Source organism: Macaca nemestrina, chromosome 1 (genome assembly GCF_043159975.1).
Source record: "Macaca nemestrina isolate mMacNem1 chromosome 1, mMacNem.hap1, whole genome shotgun sequence".
Taxonomy (NCBI): Eukaryota; Metazoa; Chordata; class Mammalia; order Primates; family Cercopithecidae; genus Macaca; species Macaca nemestrina.
In genome coordinates, this window is record NC_092125.1 from 206622838 (window position 1) to 206635480 (window position 12643).

Here is a 12643-nt window from a genome sequence, read left to right on the forward strand (position 1 = left end):
TATTTATACCATTAAGTCATGTAATGTGGTTGAGGAGTATAAGGAAGAATATCATTGTAACAACTCACATTTTTAGCTCACTTAATCCTTATGGTAACTTGATGGGGTAGTATTATCCCTACTTTACAGATGAGGAAACTAAGGCTGGGAGATTGTGACTTGCTTACGAGTACACAAGTATAAATAGAAAGAGCTGAGACTTTGATTCAGATTTTCTGATTTGAAGTCAACTGCTCCTTCCATGTCTCATAGTATAGTTCTAAGTCTGCCTCAGGCCTGAGGTGATGAGACAGTGGGGAAGCCCTCACACCACTTCACTTCCTCTTAAAATAGAGATCTTATACTTACTAGTTTTATATGTTGAGGTTCTTTGTAAGATTTTATCTTGAAAACCACTGTGCCACACAGAGCCTCTACTTCTACTATCACTACCCTCTTCACTTAAGGACCAGGAAATCCTAGGTACTCTTGGTGACTCTTTTGGTGTAAGTTGATTGGTATTTTTTTTTCCCCTCCAGAATAGCTGGAAGATTAATTGATATTTTTCTTTTTTCTTTTATTTCATTTTATTTATTATTATTATTTTTGAGATAGGCTGGAGCCAGTGGCACGATCTGGGCTCACTGCAACCTCTGCCTCCCAAGTTCAAGTGATTCTCATGCCTCAACCTCCTGAGTAGCTGGGATTACAGGTGTGCACCACCACGCGCAGCTTTTTTTTTTTTTTTTTTTTTTTTTTTGAGATGGAGTCTCGCTCTGTCACCTAGGCTAGAGTGCCGTGGTGCGATCTTGGTTCACTGCAACCTCTGCCTTCCAGGTTCAAGCGATTCTTTTGCCTCAGCCTCCTGAGTAGCTGGGATTACAGGTGCCCGCCACCATGCCCAGCTCATTTTTTTTTTTTTTTTTTTTTTTTTTTTGAGACGGAGTCTCACGCTGTTGCCCAGGCTGGAGTGCAGTGGCGCGATCTCGGCTCACTGCAAGCTCCGCCTCCTGGGTTCACGCCATTCTCCTGCCTCAGCCTCCTGAGTAGCTGGGACTACAGGCGCCCGCCACCGCGCCCGGCTAATTTTTTGTATTTTTAGTAGAGACGGGGTTTCACTGTGGTCTCGATCTCCTGACCTTGTGATCCGCCCACCTCGGCCTCCCAAAGTGCTGGGATTACAGGCTTGAGCCACCGCGCCCGGCCAACCCAGCTCATTTTTGTATTATTAGTAGAGATGGGATTTCACCATGTTGGCCAGGCTGGTCTCAAAATCCTGACCTGACCTTAGGTGATCCGCCTACCTTGGCCTCCCAAAGTGCTGGGATTACAGGCATGAGCCACCATGCCTGGCCTAATTTTTTTGTAATTTTAGTGGAGGCAGGGTTTTGTCATATTCCCCAGGCTGGTCTCGAACTCTTGGCCTCAAGTGATCTGCCCACCTTGGCCTCCCAAAGTGATGGGATTACAGGCATGAGCCACCACGACTGGCCTTTTATTTTTAACAGATATTTTTGAGCTTGGTTTATTTTCCACACATAATGTTGCATATTTCTCTGTTTTAGCCTTCCAAACACAATTTTCCATTACCTAGACAAGCATGATACAGTATGGTTTTTGTAGGAACTTAGCCATATTATGAATAGGGATCAGATAAAATCCTCAACCTGCAGAGTAGAAATGCTTATCAGCTGATTTGAGTTATTTGCGCCCAGGAGCTTCCCATAATTGTTTAGGTCACAAATGATCAGTATGCAAGGACTTGCTTCTTCCTTGATTAGAAGTCCTTATTGACTTAATAAGCAATTCAAAATATGCAGTTGATTGGTCTTATCCCCACTCTTCAGGTTGTACTGGGAAGGTGAGCTGCAGTTCACCCTGAAGGTGTGGTTTTGGCCTTTCAGGCTATTTTTTTTCCCCTCAAATATGGACTAAGCATAAATGTAGTTTCGAAGCTAGAAATTAAATCCTACTTTAAATAGTTCTCAAAAAAAATTATCATTTGATTGGGCACAGTCTCTTATGATTGCCTTCACCTTGCAAGAAGCTCAGATGGTAGGTCTGTGCGCAGTGGCTCGTGCTAGTAATCCCAGTACTTTGGGAGGCTGAGGTGGGCAGATCATCTGAGGTCAGGAGTTTAAGACCAGCCTGGCGAACATGATGAAACCCTCTCTCTACTAAAAACAAAAAACAAGCCGGGTGTTATGGCAGGCACTTATAATCTCAGCTACTCGGGAGGCTGAGGCAGGAGAATCGCTTGAACCCAGGAGGCAGAGGCTGCAGTGAGCCGAGATTTTGCACCACTGCACTCCAGCCTAGGGGATAGAGCAAGACTCTGTCTGGGGGAAAAAAAAAAAAAAAGCTCAGATGGTATATTTATTCATATGCACTACTTTTCATTCCTAGTAAGAATGTGCCTGTGGCTTGGAATGACAATATAGAGGTAGTGTCAAATTGCTGTTATGTTTCTTTGGCTGCAGATTCTCCTTGCATTCCAGGGTTGAAAGTACGGAACTTTTCTTTTTCTAAAAAACAAGACATTGTGGAAAGAGACCACTGGTATGCTGCTTTTCAGAGGGCTTGAAAGTTTCAGCTTTTCACTTGGTTCCTGAGATGTAGATTTGAAGGATTGTAACCTAGAGCAAAGACTTTGAAAGTTGTAGGTGACAAGCTAGGCATGGTGGCTCAACACCTGTAATCCCAGCACTTTGGGAGGCCAAGGTGGGCAGATCACTTGAGGCCAGGAGTTTGAGACCAGCCTGGGCAACCTGGCAAATCCCCGTCTCTACCAAAAATACAAAAATTAGCCTGGCATGGTGGTGCACATCTTTAATCTCAGCTACTCGGGAGGCTAATACATGAGAATTGCTTGAGCCCAGGAGATGGAGGTTGCAGTGAGCCAAGATCATGCCACTGTACTGCTGCCTGGGTGACAGAGGGAGACTCTGTCTCCAAAAAAAGAAAAAAAAATTATAAGTTATAAAACATAAAGTAACCTTTCTACCTCTTAAAAGAAGTTGTACATCTCTGCTATGGGTTGTTGATAAGCTCAGGGCCCCTCACATTTAACACACTAATCATAGTTGTTCACTGTACTTTCAAGGCTCCATTGAGGAACTAATTTCTTACTTTTCATGTTAATTTTAGATACCTAGAATGTCCTCTAAACTCCCAATCTGTTTTTCAGAACCATTTTATAAGGTACTTTTACAGAACAATAAGAGGCTAAGGGCTATGGGCAAATGTGTAGTGTTATTTTATTAGTTTAGTTTTAGTCTCACTCCGTCACCCAGGCTCGGGTGCAGTGGCTCGGTCTCAGCTCACTGCAACCTCCGCCTCCCAAGTTCAAGTGATTCCCCTGCCTTAGCCTCCCCAGTAGCTGGGATTATAGGTGCCTGCCAGCACACCTGCCTAATTTTTGTATTTTTAGTAGAGACGGGGTTTCACCGTGTTGCCCAGGCTGGAAATGTGTAGAAATATTATCTGTTCTTCCAGGCTTAATTTTTTGCATTACACCTTTCAGTTTTATTCAGCCTGTTTTGAGTCTCATGACTGTTCACATCTGTCAAGAAGACTCTATTAGTTATAGAACATATGCAGACTTTCTAAACTATGAAGAGTATTTCTCTAAGAGCAGTCATCTGCATATAGCCCAAACCGTCTTAGGGTATGTGTGTGTGTGTAGTATGTGTTTGGTGGTTAGGGAATACAATCTTTAGTAGCCAGTTTTTCTGACCATTTACATTACTTCTATGCACTAGTGACTTGGTTTCTTTGCTCTTTCCAGGTAAATATGCAGAGGACATTTTTGGAGAGCTCTTTACTCAGGCAAATACCTTTGCCTCTCGGGTAAGCTCCCTTGCTGAGAGGGTCGACCGACTACAAGTTAAAGTCACTCAGCTGGATCCCAAGGAAGAAGAAGGTAAGAAAGCTGAGCTCAGCATTTGCAGGCTTTGCTGAGCAGTTTTATAGAATTTTTCCCCCTGATTTATTTTAAAAAAAGTGAGGGGAGAAATCACAGAGACCTATAGAGTTCTGCTTTGAAGTGACACAAGCCTGAGTGCTGGAAAGAACCTTTTTAGCTCCACCACACCCTCATGCACTCCTTTCTCCCATTCCCCCAATTCCTTCTTTCTCAAATTTCCCCTCCCTCAATCGTATTTTGCTACCATAAAAGTACTTGGAAGATTCATTCCTCCTAAGGAGAGGCCTGCTAGATCTGGCCACATAGTAAACCTTTGTGTTGCCTCATTTTGTTCAGTCGTGAAATGACTGGGCTGCTGACAGCCTTGTGGGGCTTCCCCAGAGGGGGAGGGAAAAAAAGCCTGACTGCAGACAGCCGCAGCCAAGAAATGCAGCAGCTGAGGCCTCTCTGACTGGTGTGACTCAGTGTTTGCTCAAATAGCCTGTCGTCCATTTTCTAACGCCTTCCATCTTCTCTCAGTGTCACTACAAGGAATCAACACCCGAAAAGCCTTCAGAAGCTCCACCATTCAAGACCAGAAGCTTTTTGACAGAAACTCTCTCCCGGTGCCTGTCTTAGAAACATACAATACCTGTGATACTCCTCCCCCTCTCAACAATCTTACCCCTTACAGGTAATGGCTGGCTAGCTCCTCCCTTTTTCAACCTGTGGTTTAATAACACTAAATTGTCTTTTTATCTGAAGCAGTTGTTTACATGAGAGGATTGTATCTAAAAGCTTACTGCCTACCCCAAAGTTGTCTGTGGCAGCAGAAACTAAAATTTACCCCATAAACACTTGTCACTTATTATTGTTTGGCTTCTGAAATTCACAGTGAATGTAATACATATTGAAAGTTTACTGTAACCATAGCATGCTACAGAGTTTAATTTCATATAAACCAGGTCCATCTTGGATTCCATCCAAGGAATTTAGTTATTATAGAACCAAAAGGACTTTGTTACAAGGCGGTCCTACAGCATGGATCCCAGGGGCAACATTCTAGCAAGGCTCCCACTTACTTGGAAACCACTAGATTACCAGATGTTTGGGTGTGTTAGTGGGGCCAGCCTCTTGGACTGGCTGCTCTGGGCCCAGAGGGGTCTTTCCAAAGCTTAAGGAGTAATTGGCATTCTTCCAAATGAGCATCGTTCACTTTGTTTTGAACATCCTTTGGACATTTCCTTCTGAAAGGACCTACTCTGCTGTCCCTGGACTTGAAAAAGAACATAGCCTTATAGACAACTTAAAGCCCCTCTCCTCTAGTGGTTTGGTAGTATTGTCATCCTGCAAAAAACCACTGAAGAGGGACAGAAGGTGAATATTTATCTTGCTTACATCCGTACATATCTTTGGAGCAGGTAAAAAATAATTACAGATAGCTGGAGGCGGATGTCTTCTATCAGACGTGTACACTGCAAGGTAGAGTGTGTGTGTGTGTGTACCCATGTGAAATTCAAGGACACCAGTCCAATTCAGGGAGCCTTCTCACACAGATACAAAGTACATGGCATCTGTCCTTCATTTTACTGTGTAAAATTATGTTTGCCCCTTGGCTTTCAAAGGGACCAGCACAGCAGGACAGAGGTTTGACTCTGCAGCCTCCATTATTGAGTCTAGTTGGGTTTGGGCAGAGGAGTTATTGGGCAGAAAGGGGTCATACAACTGATAATATTGTAGGGAGTATGACATAGGGTTTGTGTAGTGGGATTAGATAAACAAATGATATTAGGAGAATTTTTTTCTTCAGTTAATGGTATTTTTCTTTTTAGCATATAGTATCAGAATTAGCATGGCCTCTCAGTTATCTGAACTTGGCCCAACAGAAATGAGTAGTGGTGTATCTAACTCAGGAGAAGATTTAATATAGAAATTATTAATGTTTTATTTGGAAGCACTTTCTGTGTTGTGATAGGATTGGAGGGCAGGGAATAGAATTGCCTTTCCATTTCTTTTTAGTTCAGAATAATGTTAAGATAAATGTTCACTCCTAAGCACATACTTTCTGGATAGTGAGAGGACCTTATCTATGCCAAAGTGCAAGATTCCAACCAGGACCGTTGAGTCTGGCAGATAGCCCTTATATGGACACTCAATAGTTTACTGTGTCCCACTGGCACAGCCACTAATTAGGAACTGGTGATTAAACCTTGTGGTCTTAAAACAGCTGGCCATCTTTTCTCACTGGAGCCCCCTTGTGGTTGGGGTGTGTGTGGATGCTGAGCTATTCTAGAAGGGAGCAAGAAGGTGGAGTGCTGTGGCTGGTTTTCTGTGTGTGCAGAGAAATAACAGCCGTACACACACACTTTTCATGTATATATGTGTACATATGCATACACATGAACCCCCATATGTGTACACAGGTTTCCGGTGGGTAGGAAGCTACTGATGCTTCCTAAAGAGTCCTGCGGAACTGGTGGGAAAAGAGGAACCAGTGGTAGAAATCCCCTCTGATGTACCAGGATATCCGAATATCCTCAGGGAGCTCTCTGTGGCCATGCAGATCATTAGAAGTAATCAGGATCCCTGCTGCTATCACCTGTTCTTGCCCTGACAATGCAAATTCATCTACCAGGAATTGAAAGTAAGGCTAAGGTTCTTTAAAAGTCTGATAAGTAGAGAGGTGCCATTCGGGGGCATTGAAATGTTGGTATGGGAGAGGAGGTATGCAATCGATTCAAATGACTTCTTGATTCCTTGGTGTAAAAACTGCTAACTGGTAGGTGTTTGGAATATTGGATTTGGTTGGGAGCTCATCTGTCTACTGACAGCTACTTGTCTTCATTTCTATCCCAGGGACGATGGAAAAGAGGCACTCAAATTCTACACAGACCCTTCATACTTCTTTGATCTTTGGAAGGAGAAGATGCTGCAGGACACCAAGGATATCATGAAAGAGAAGAGAAAGCATAGGGTGAGGGGAAAGGGGCCTCTGTTCTCCACATCAGTAGGCACGATTGTGGAGGGGGATAAAAAGGAAGCCAGTCTTATGTGAAGTAATCATTTCGAGTGGCTGCTTGCTTGGATGCCAGGTGAAACTCTTAAAAAAATGTGTCCACACCAAGCACAACCAAGATGAAAGTATAAATCACACCAAAAATGTGTTTGTTCCCCCCAGTGCTATTAACAATTGAGTATATTCAGGCTGAGTTTTAGAAATTGACTTTTCTATTCACCATTTATTTCTCTTGCAATTTGCACCTGACTCTGCTGGACACTCAAGCTAGGCTAGTCCCTTCTCCACCAGTTTTGCAGCTCATTTCTCAGAGATCAGCACAAGGTTCTGCAGTGTTTGATTTGCAAAAGGAGCAGTTTAATGCCTTCACTACTGACTGGATGGGGCTAAGGTGGGGGGATATATATGTAGGTTTTGGAGATTCTCCCTCCCCATAGACTCTCCCTGGTATGTATGTGACCTACCAGTTGCAACCTCAATCCCATTAGCATGGCTGCCAGGAGGCCCAGGAGAGTGCCAGGGGCAAGAGCAGCTGCACAGGCTGAAAAATTCTTCATTGGGTTTTGTTTTGTTTTGTTTTATTTAAACTATTTCTTATATATGCCCCAGATAACTGCAGGTCTCATTACATCTCATCTCTCTTGACTGACCTTTGGGGCCAAGCAAATAATAAATAGCTGTTCACTAACTTCTAGCAATTAGAGCTTTTCAAAAATATGAATGAGTTATCCAAAGAGGAAGTGGGGTTCCCGTTGCTGGAGGCATTTGAGTGTGGGATTGAGCAAATGTTTCACCCAGGGATGGTTTGGATTAGATGGCCTCTAGGTCACTTCAAACCCAGTAATTCTGTAAGTTCTGTAGTTATTATGTGTTGTCTAGGCAAATCATCTCTTAGATATGCATCCATGAAGATGGGTAGAATTTTAATGAAGAACTTTGGAAAATGTTCTACAAAGACCTTCCTGTTCCTTTTCATTATAGAAAGAAAAGAAAGATAATCCAAATCGAGGGAATGTAAACCCACGTAAAATCAAGACACGTAAGGAAGAGTGGGAGAAAATGAAGATGGGACAAGAATTTGTGGAGTCCAAAGAAAAGCTGGGGACTTCTGGGTAGGTGATGCTTTTGTACTGTTGGTAGCATTCTTTGAAGGGAGTGGGGACAACAGTCTGACAGCTCTGGTGTGACACCTTTCACACCCCCTGAAGTCTGTCTCTGTGGCTTAGATCAATACCACTGTTAATCAGCTACTTTAAAGTGCATCCCTCTGGTGATTAAAATTTGCTAAATAAATCAAGAGACTCAGCAATTTAAATGAGGTGACTGGAGGGGTCTGGAAAAGAAAGCCCATGACTCCTAGTGCCCTTACTCTGCGAGACACACATCTAAGGGCCCCAGAGGAAAGACTGGAAAGGGAAGAAAAGTGGTCTTGGGAATCCTTTGCCTCCAGAGCATTGATTTGAAGGTCATGCCTAAGAACTGGGCATTTCACTCTCAGGGCTGGGGAGGGCCAGGCAAGAAAGCTGTTCACATCACCAAAGCAACTTTTCAGTCAGCCTTTGTCAGTCTTGGGAGAGAGGCTGGCCAAGGGACTGAATGCAGACCTCATAGACAGTGTGGGAAAGGTTGCTCGGCCAGTATTGAAGCTATATATCTCTGTGGAGAAATAAGAGGTGTCAGTCTGACCCCATTTCCCAATACCAAATCACACTGGAGGTTTAAAGGGGGGAAAAGATGGTTTTAAAGGTTGGTTTGATGCTTATCCTGGTGTCTGACCTGGTTGACATTCAAAGCCAAGTCACCATGACTGCTTGGCATGAATGTCGCCCTGGTTTTTACTCTAAATACATTGCATCATGGCTGTCAGAGAACCATGCCAGCCTATGCTGGGTGTCTAGGAATGATAAAAGAAAAGAGTTGAGTTGTTCTTGCTTTTAGAAATAACTCTACCATGAAAATCTCGACTTTTAAAAATCTTGACACTTCTGACACTTGTTCTTCGTGGATTAAGAGATCTGTTTTAAAGAGTGATGAAGATGGTGAAAGAAAAAATGAACCTTTTTCTCTACTGGGAAATCAGCCCTGAGGGTACCTTCATTACCTTCACCTCCCAGTAAAGGGGGCCATTTTGTTCCATGGACCCCTTTTCACTACTGATTGGGTGGGGCTAGGGTCAGTAGCACTGTTCAGACAGGCACTTGTCATAGGTTCAGTGACTCTAAGGCCAGAAGCTTGTGTGTTCAGAATGCCAGCTACCCATGTGTGTCTTTTATTTGTGGAGTAGGAAGATGAGGATTTGTCTCCCATTTTCCTGTTGTCCAGGCGGTTTGGAGTTGGGGCTTCATGGTTTGTCTATCTGGACATGCCTGTTGGTGAACCTATAAAGAGACGTGCCAAGGCTCCAGGGCTCCAGGCCTTGGGGATTTTCCACATCAGAGCATCTTTTGATTCAGTTAGTTTCCTCCAACTCTGTTCTCCCTGGGGTCTGTTTTAGATGAGTTCTTTAGACCCCAATAATAGTGGAAAGAGGGGGAAGTGGAGCAGAGCAGGCCAGATTTTGTTAGCTGATGCTTGGTGTATTTGTGCTTGTTTGAAGTTTTGTTGTTGTTCACCCAGAACAAATTCACCCAAGGCCCAGTGCACTGAGGGACAGGTTTTCATGAGGCAAGCCCTAGCACCCTACTTTAATCGTCAGCTCATTTTGTTTGATAAGAGACCTGGCAGAAAGACGACATTTACTACCACATAGCACCCTGCATTCATCCTGAGCTTGATTTTGCAATCCAGTGCCTCCTTGGCCTTCCAGCTTTCCAGAGGCTTGCTGACCTCAAAATCAGGCTGTGTGCCAGTCACGTGTTTGCAGCTCACTAGCCTCTGGGATTTGGCTTCACCCTTTGCCACAGGACTTTGGGATTCAGGTATATCGGCACCTGACACTGGGGAGATAATTTAAAAGAACTGCTGGGCTTGACAAGGCCAACACTGAGCAAGGAGCAGTTTTGATAATCTGGGTTGAATCCTGTTACTACAAACAATTCAGCAGAAATATCTGGGATATATTTGACAATAGAATATTTAGTCTTAAAATAAAATTTCAGTGTAACAGAAAATATGTGGGAAATATACCTATTTTATTTCTCCCTAATAGCTTTTGTATCAAATGCATTTTTGTAGTACCTTTTAAGAAGAAAAAACCCACTCAGGCTCTTTAAATGACAGTTTTTGGCATTCGGTTCATTGACAGGTATCCACCCACCTTGGTGTACCAGAATGGCAGCATTGGCTGTGTTGAAAACGTGGATGCAAGTAGCTATCCGCCACCACCACAGTCAGACTCTGCTTCTTCACCTTCTCCTTCCTTCTCCGAGGACAACTTGCCTCCTCCACCAGCAGAATTCAGGTAAATGGTGGTACCTACTCCATCCACTGTCGGTGGTTATACACTCAAGAACAAAAGGATGGACCAAGAGCAGTGGCTCATGCCTGTAATCCCAGCATTTTGGGAGGCCAAGGTGGGAGGATCTCTTGAGGCCAAAAGTTCAAGACCAGCCTGGTTAACATAGCAAGACCTCATCCCTACTAAAAACCAAAAAAATTAGCCAGGCTTGGTGGCACACGCCTGTGGTCCCATCTACTCAGGAGACTGAGGTAGGAGGATCGCTTGAGCCTGGGAGGTTAAGGCTGCAGTGAGCCACGATCATGCCACTGCACTCCAGCCTGAGTGACAGAGCAAGACCAAAAAAAAAAAAAAGAGTTAAAACCCTAGGTCAGGATCACTAAAATAACTTCAAACAAGACTGTCTAGATCATAGAAATAATTAACACTCTATATATATGTTGCTTCATTCCCATTGGAGTCCTCTTTTGAGATAGGTACTGTTATTCTCATGTTATAATGAGTAAACTGAGGCACAGGGGGAGTCAATGAAATGACCCAAAGGTCACAGCCAGTAAGGGCAGAGCCATGATTGGTCAGTTGGACTCCAGAACCTATATTCTTAACTACTCCTGTTTAGCCTAGACCCAAACAAATAGAAGTTACCACCTTCTTTCTTGTTTTTTCCTTAACTTTATTCATTTATTTATTTATTTATTTTATTTTTTTATTTTTTTGAGACGGAGTCTTGCTCTGTTTCCCAGGCTGGAGTGCAGTGACCAGATCTCAGCTCACTGCAAGCTCCGCCTCCCGGGTTTACGCCATTCTCCTGCCTCAGCCTCCCGAGTAGCTGGGACTACAAATGCCCACCACCTTGTCAGGCTAGTTTTTTTTTTTTTTTTGTATTTTTTTAGTAGAGACGGGGTTTCACTGGGTTAGCCAGGATGGTCTCGATCTCCTGACCTCGTGATCCGCCCGTCTCGGCTTCACTATTTATTTATTTGAGACAGAGTCTCTGTCACCCAGGCTAGAGTACAGTGGCGTGATCTTGGCTCACTGTAAGCTGCGCCTCCCGAATTCATGCCATTCTCCTGCCTCAGCCTCGCGAGTAGCTGAGACTACAGGCGCCCGCCACCACACCCAGCTAATTGTTTGTATTTTTAGTAGAGACGGGGTTTCACTGTGTTAGCCAGGATGGTCTCGATTTCCTGACCTCATGATCTGCCCGTCTCGGCCTCCCAGAGGACTGGGATTACAGGCATGAGCCACTCTGCCGCACAGGCCTTTTCCTTAACTTTAACTCATCATGAAATGAAGTGGTACAATCCGCTCTTCAGGAAATAGTTAGCAGATACCTTGCCCAGTTGTCTAGGAACCTAGCATAGAGTCACTTCCTCTCTTAGTGCTGGTTAGTTTCACTGCTATGTTGAATCTCCAGAAACAAGGAAACAAAGGGAAAAGGGGGATGAAACTCCAAATTCGTCCATTTTTATATTTGTCAGTGTCCCTGGCAGAGGTGTACAATGGAAGTGTTAGGCAGTAATGACTGAAAAGAGATCTGAGAATTGTTCAGATTGCACTGTTTTCTCCGTTACTTTTGTCCCTTCTAATGCCTGATAAATGAGAGCTTTGAAAGATGCACTTTTCTCCTTGGATACTGCTTAATTAGAGATTGAATATGTTGAGGACCCCTCAGATGGAGACCTAAAGCAGTGCTGCCCTCCTCCTCTCCCCTCGTTCTTCTTGGCCCTAGAAACCATTAATCCCAAATCTCCTGCTTCCCAAATCACTTCCTGCTGGTGGCCCTGTCAGATGCAGCTAAGACTGGAAGGTCTGTGGAAAATTCCAAAATGGCTGCTTTTCTAAGGCGTAGCTGTTAGTGCAGGGCAGATACAAAGGTGGAAAAAGAAAACCTTCTGCTTCACACATGGCCTGAGACCTTGCAGCTGCAGCCAAGCAAATCTGATCCCAGGAGAGGTGTAGCCGTAATCCTCTTTCAGGCCTGGGTCAAGAGTCTGGTGGCACATTCATTTCCCATCTCTGCGGATTCTCAGATTGAGATTCATTCTCTCTCAAGATTTTCCCACATGAGCACTGAAGATGCATTCACCTAAATCTATATCCCACTCAGGTGTGGTCAGCCTGGCTTGGGTTTCCTGCCCTCTCCAATGCTGGTGAATGTTAATAGCCTGAGAAACAGAGCCTAGTGTGTGGGTGGTGTTTGAATTTTTATTCCAGTTCTTTCTTGCATGCACCCTTAACCTGGCTCCAGGATTAAATTAGCAACTGCCATGGACCATCCTTCTTAGAGAAAGGGAGGGAGGGTGCCTTCCCCTTAGAGCTGGAAAGGCAGAGGGGTCTGAGAGAT

At 44.0% G+C, this 12643-nt stretch overlaps 1 protein-coding gene across 4 annotated transcripts in view; it reads left to right on the top strand.

The window, feature by feature from the left end:
• Window positions 1–12643, top strand: part of LOC105494538 (WASP family member 2) — a 93788-nt gene that overhangs the window by 74938 nt on the left and 6207 nt on the right. For all 4 annotated transcript variants that reach the window (XM_011763049.3, XM_071097835.1, XM_011763050.3 and 1 more), the window contains exons 3-7: window positions 3767–3901; window positions 4424–4577; window positions 6740–6857; window positions 7881–8011; window positions 10144–10299. In XM_011763049.3, coding sequence (XP_011761351.1) covers window positions 3767–3901; window positions 4424–4577; window positions 6740–6857; window positions 7881–8011; window positions 10144–10299 — 694 coding nt within the window. The remainder of the gene's footprint in view (window positions 1–3766; window positions 3902–4423; window positions 4578–6739; window positions 6858–7880; window positions 8012–10143; window positions 10300–12643) is intronic.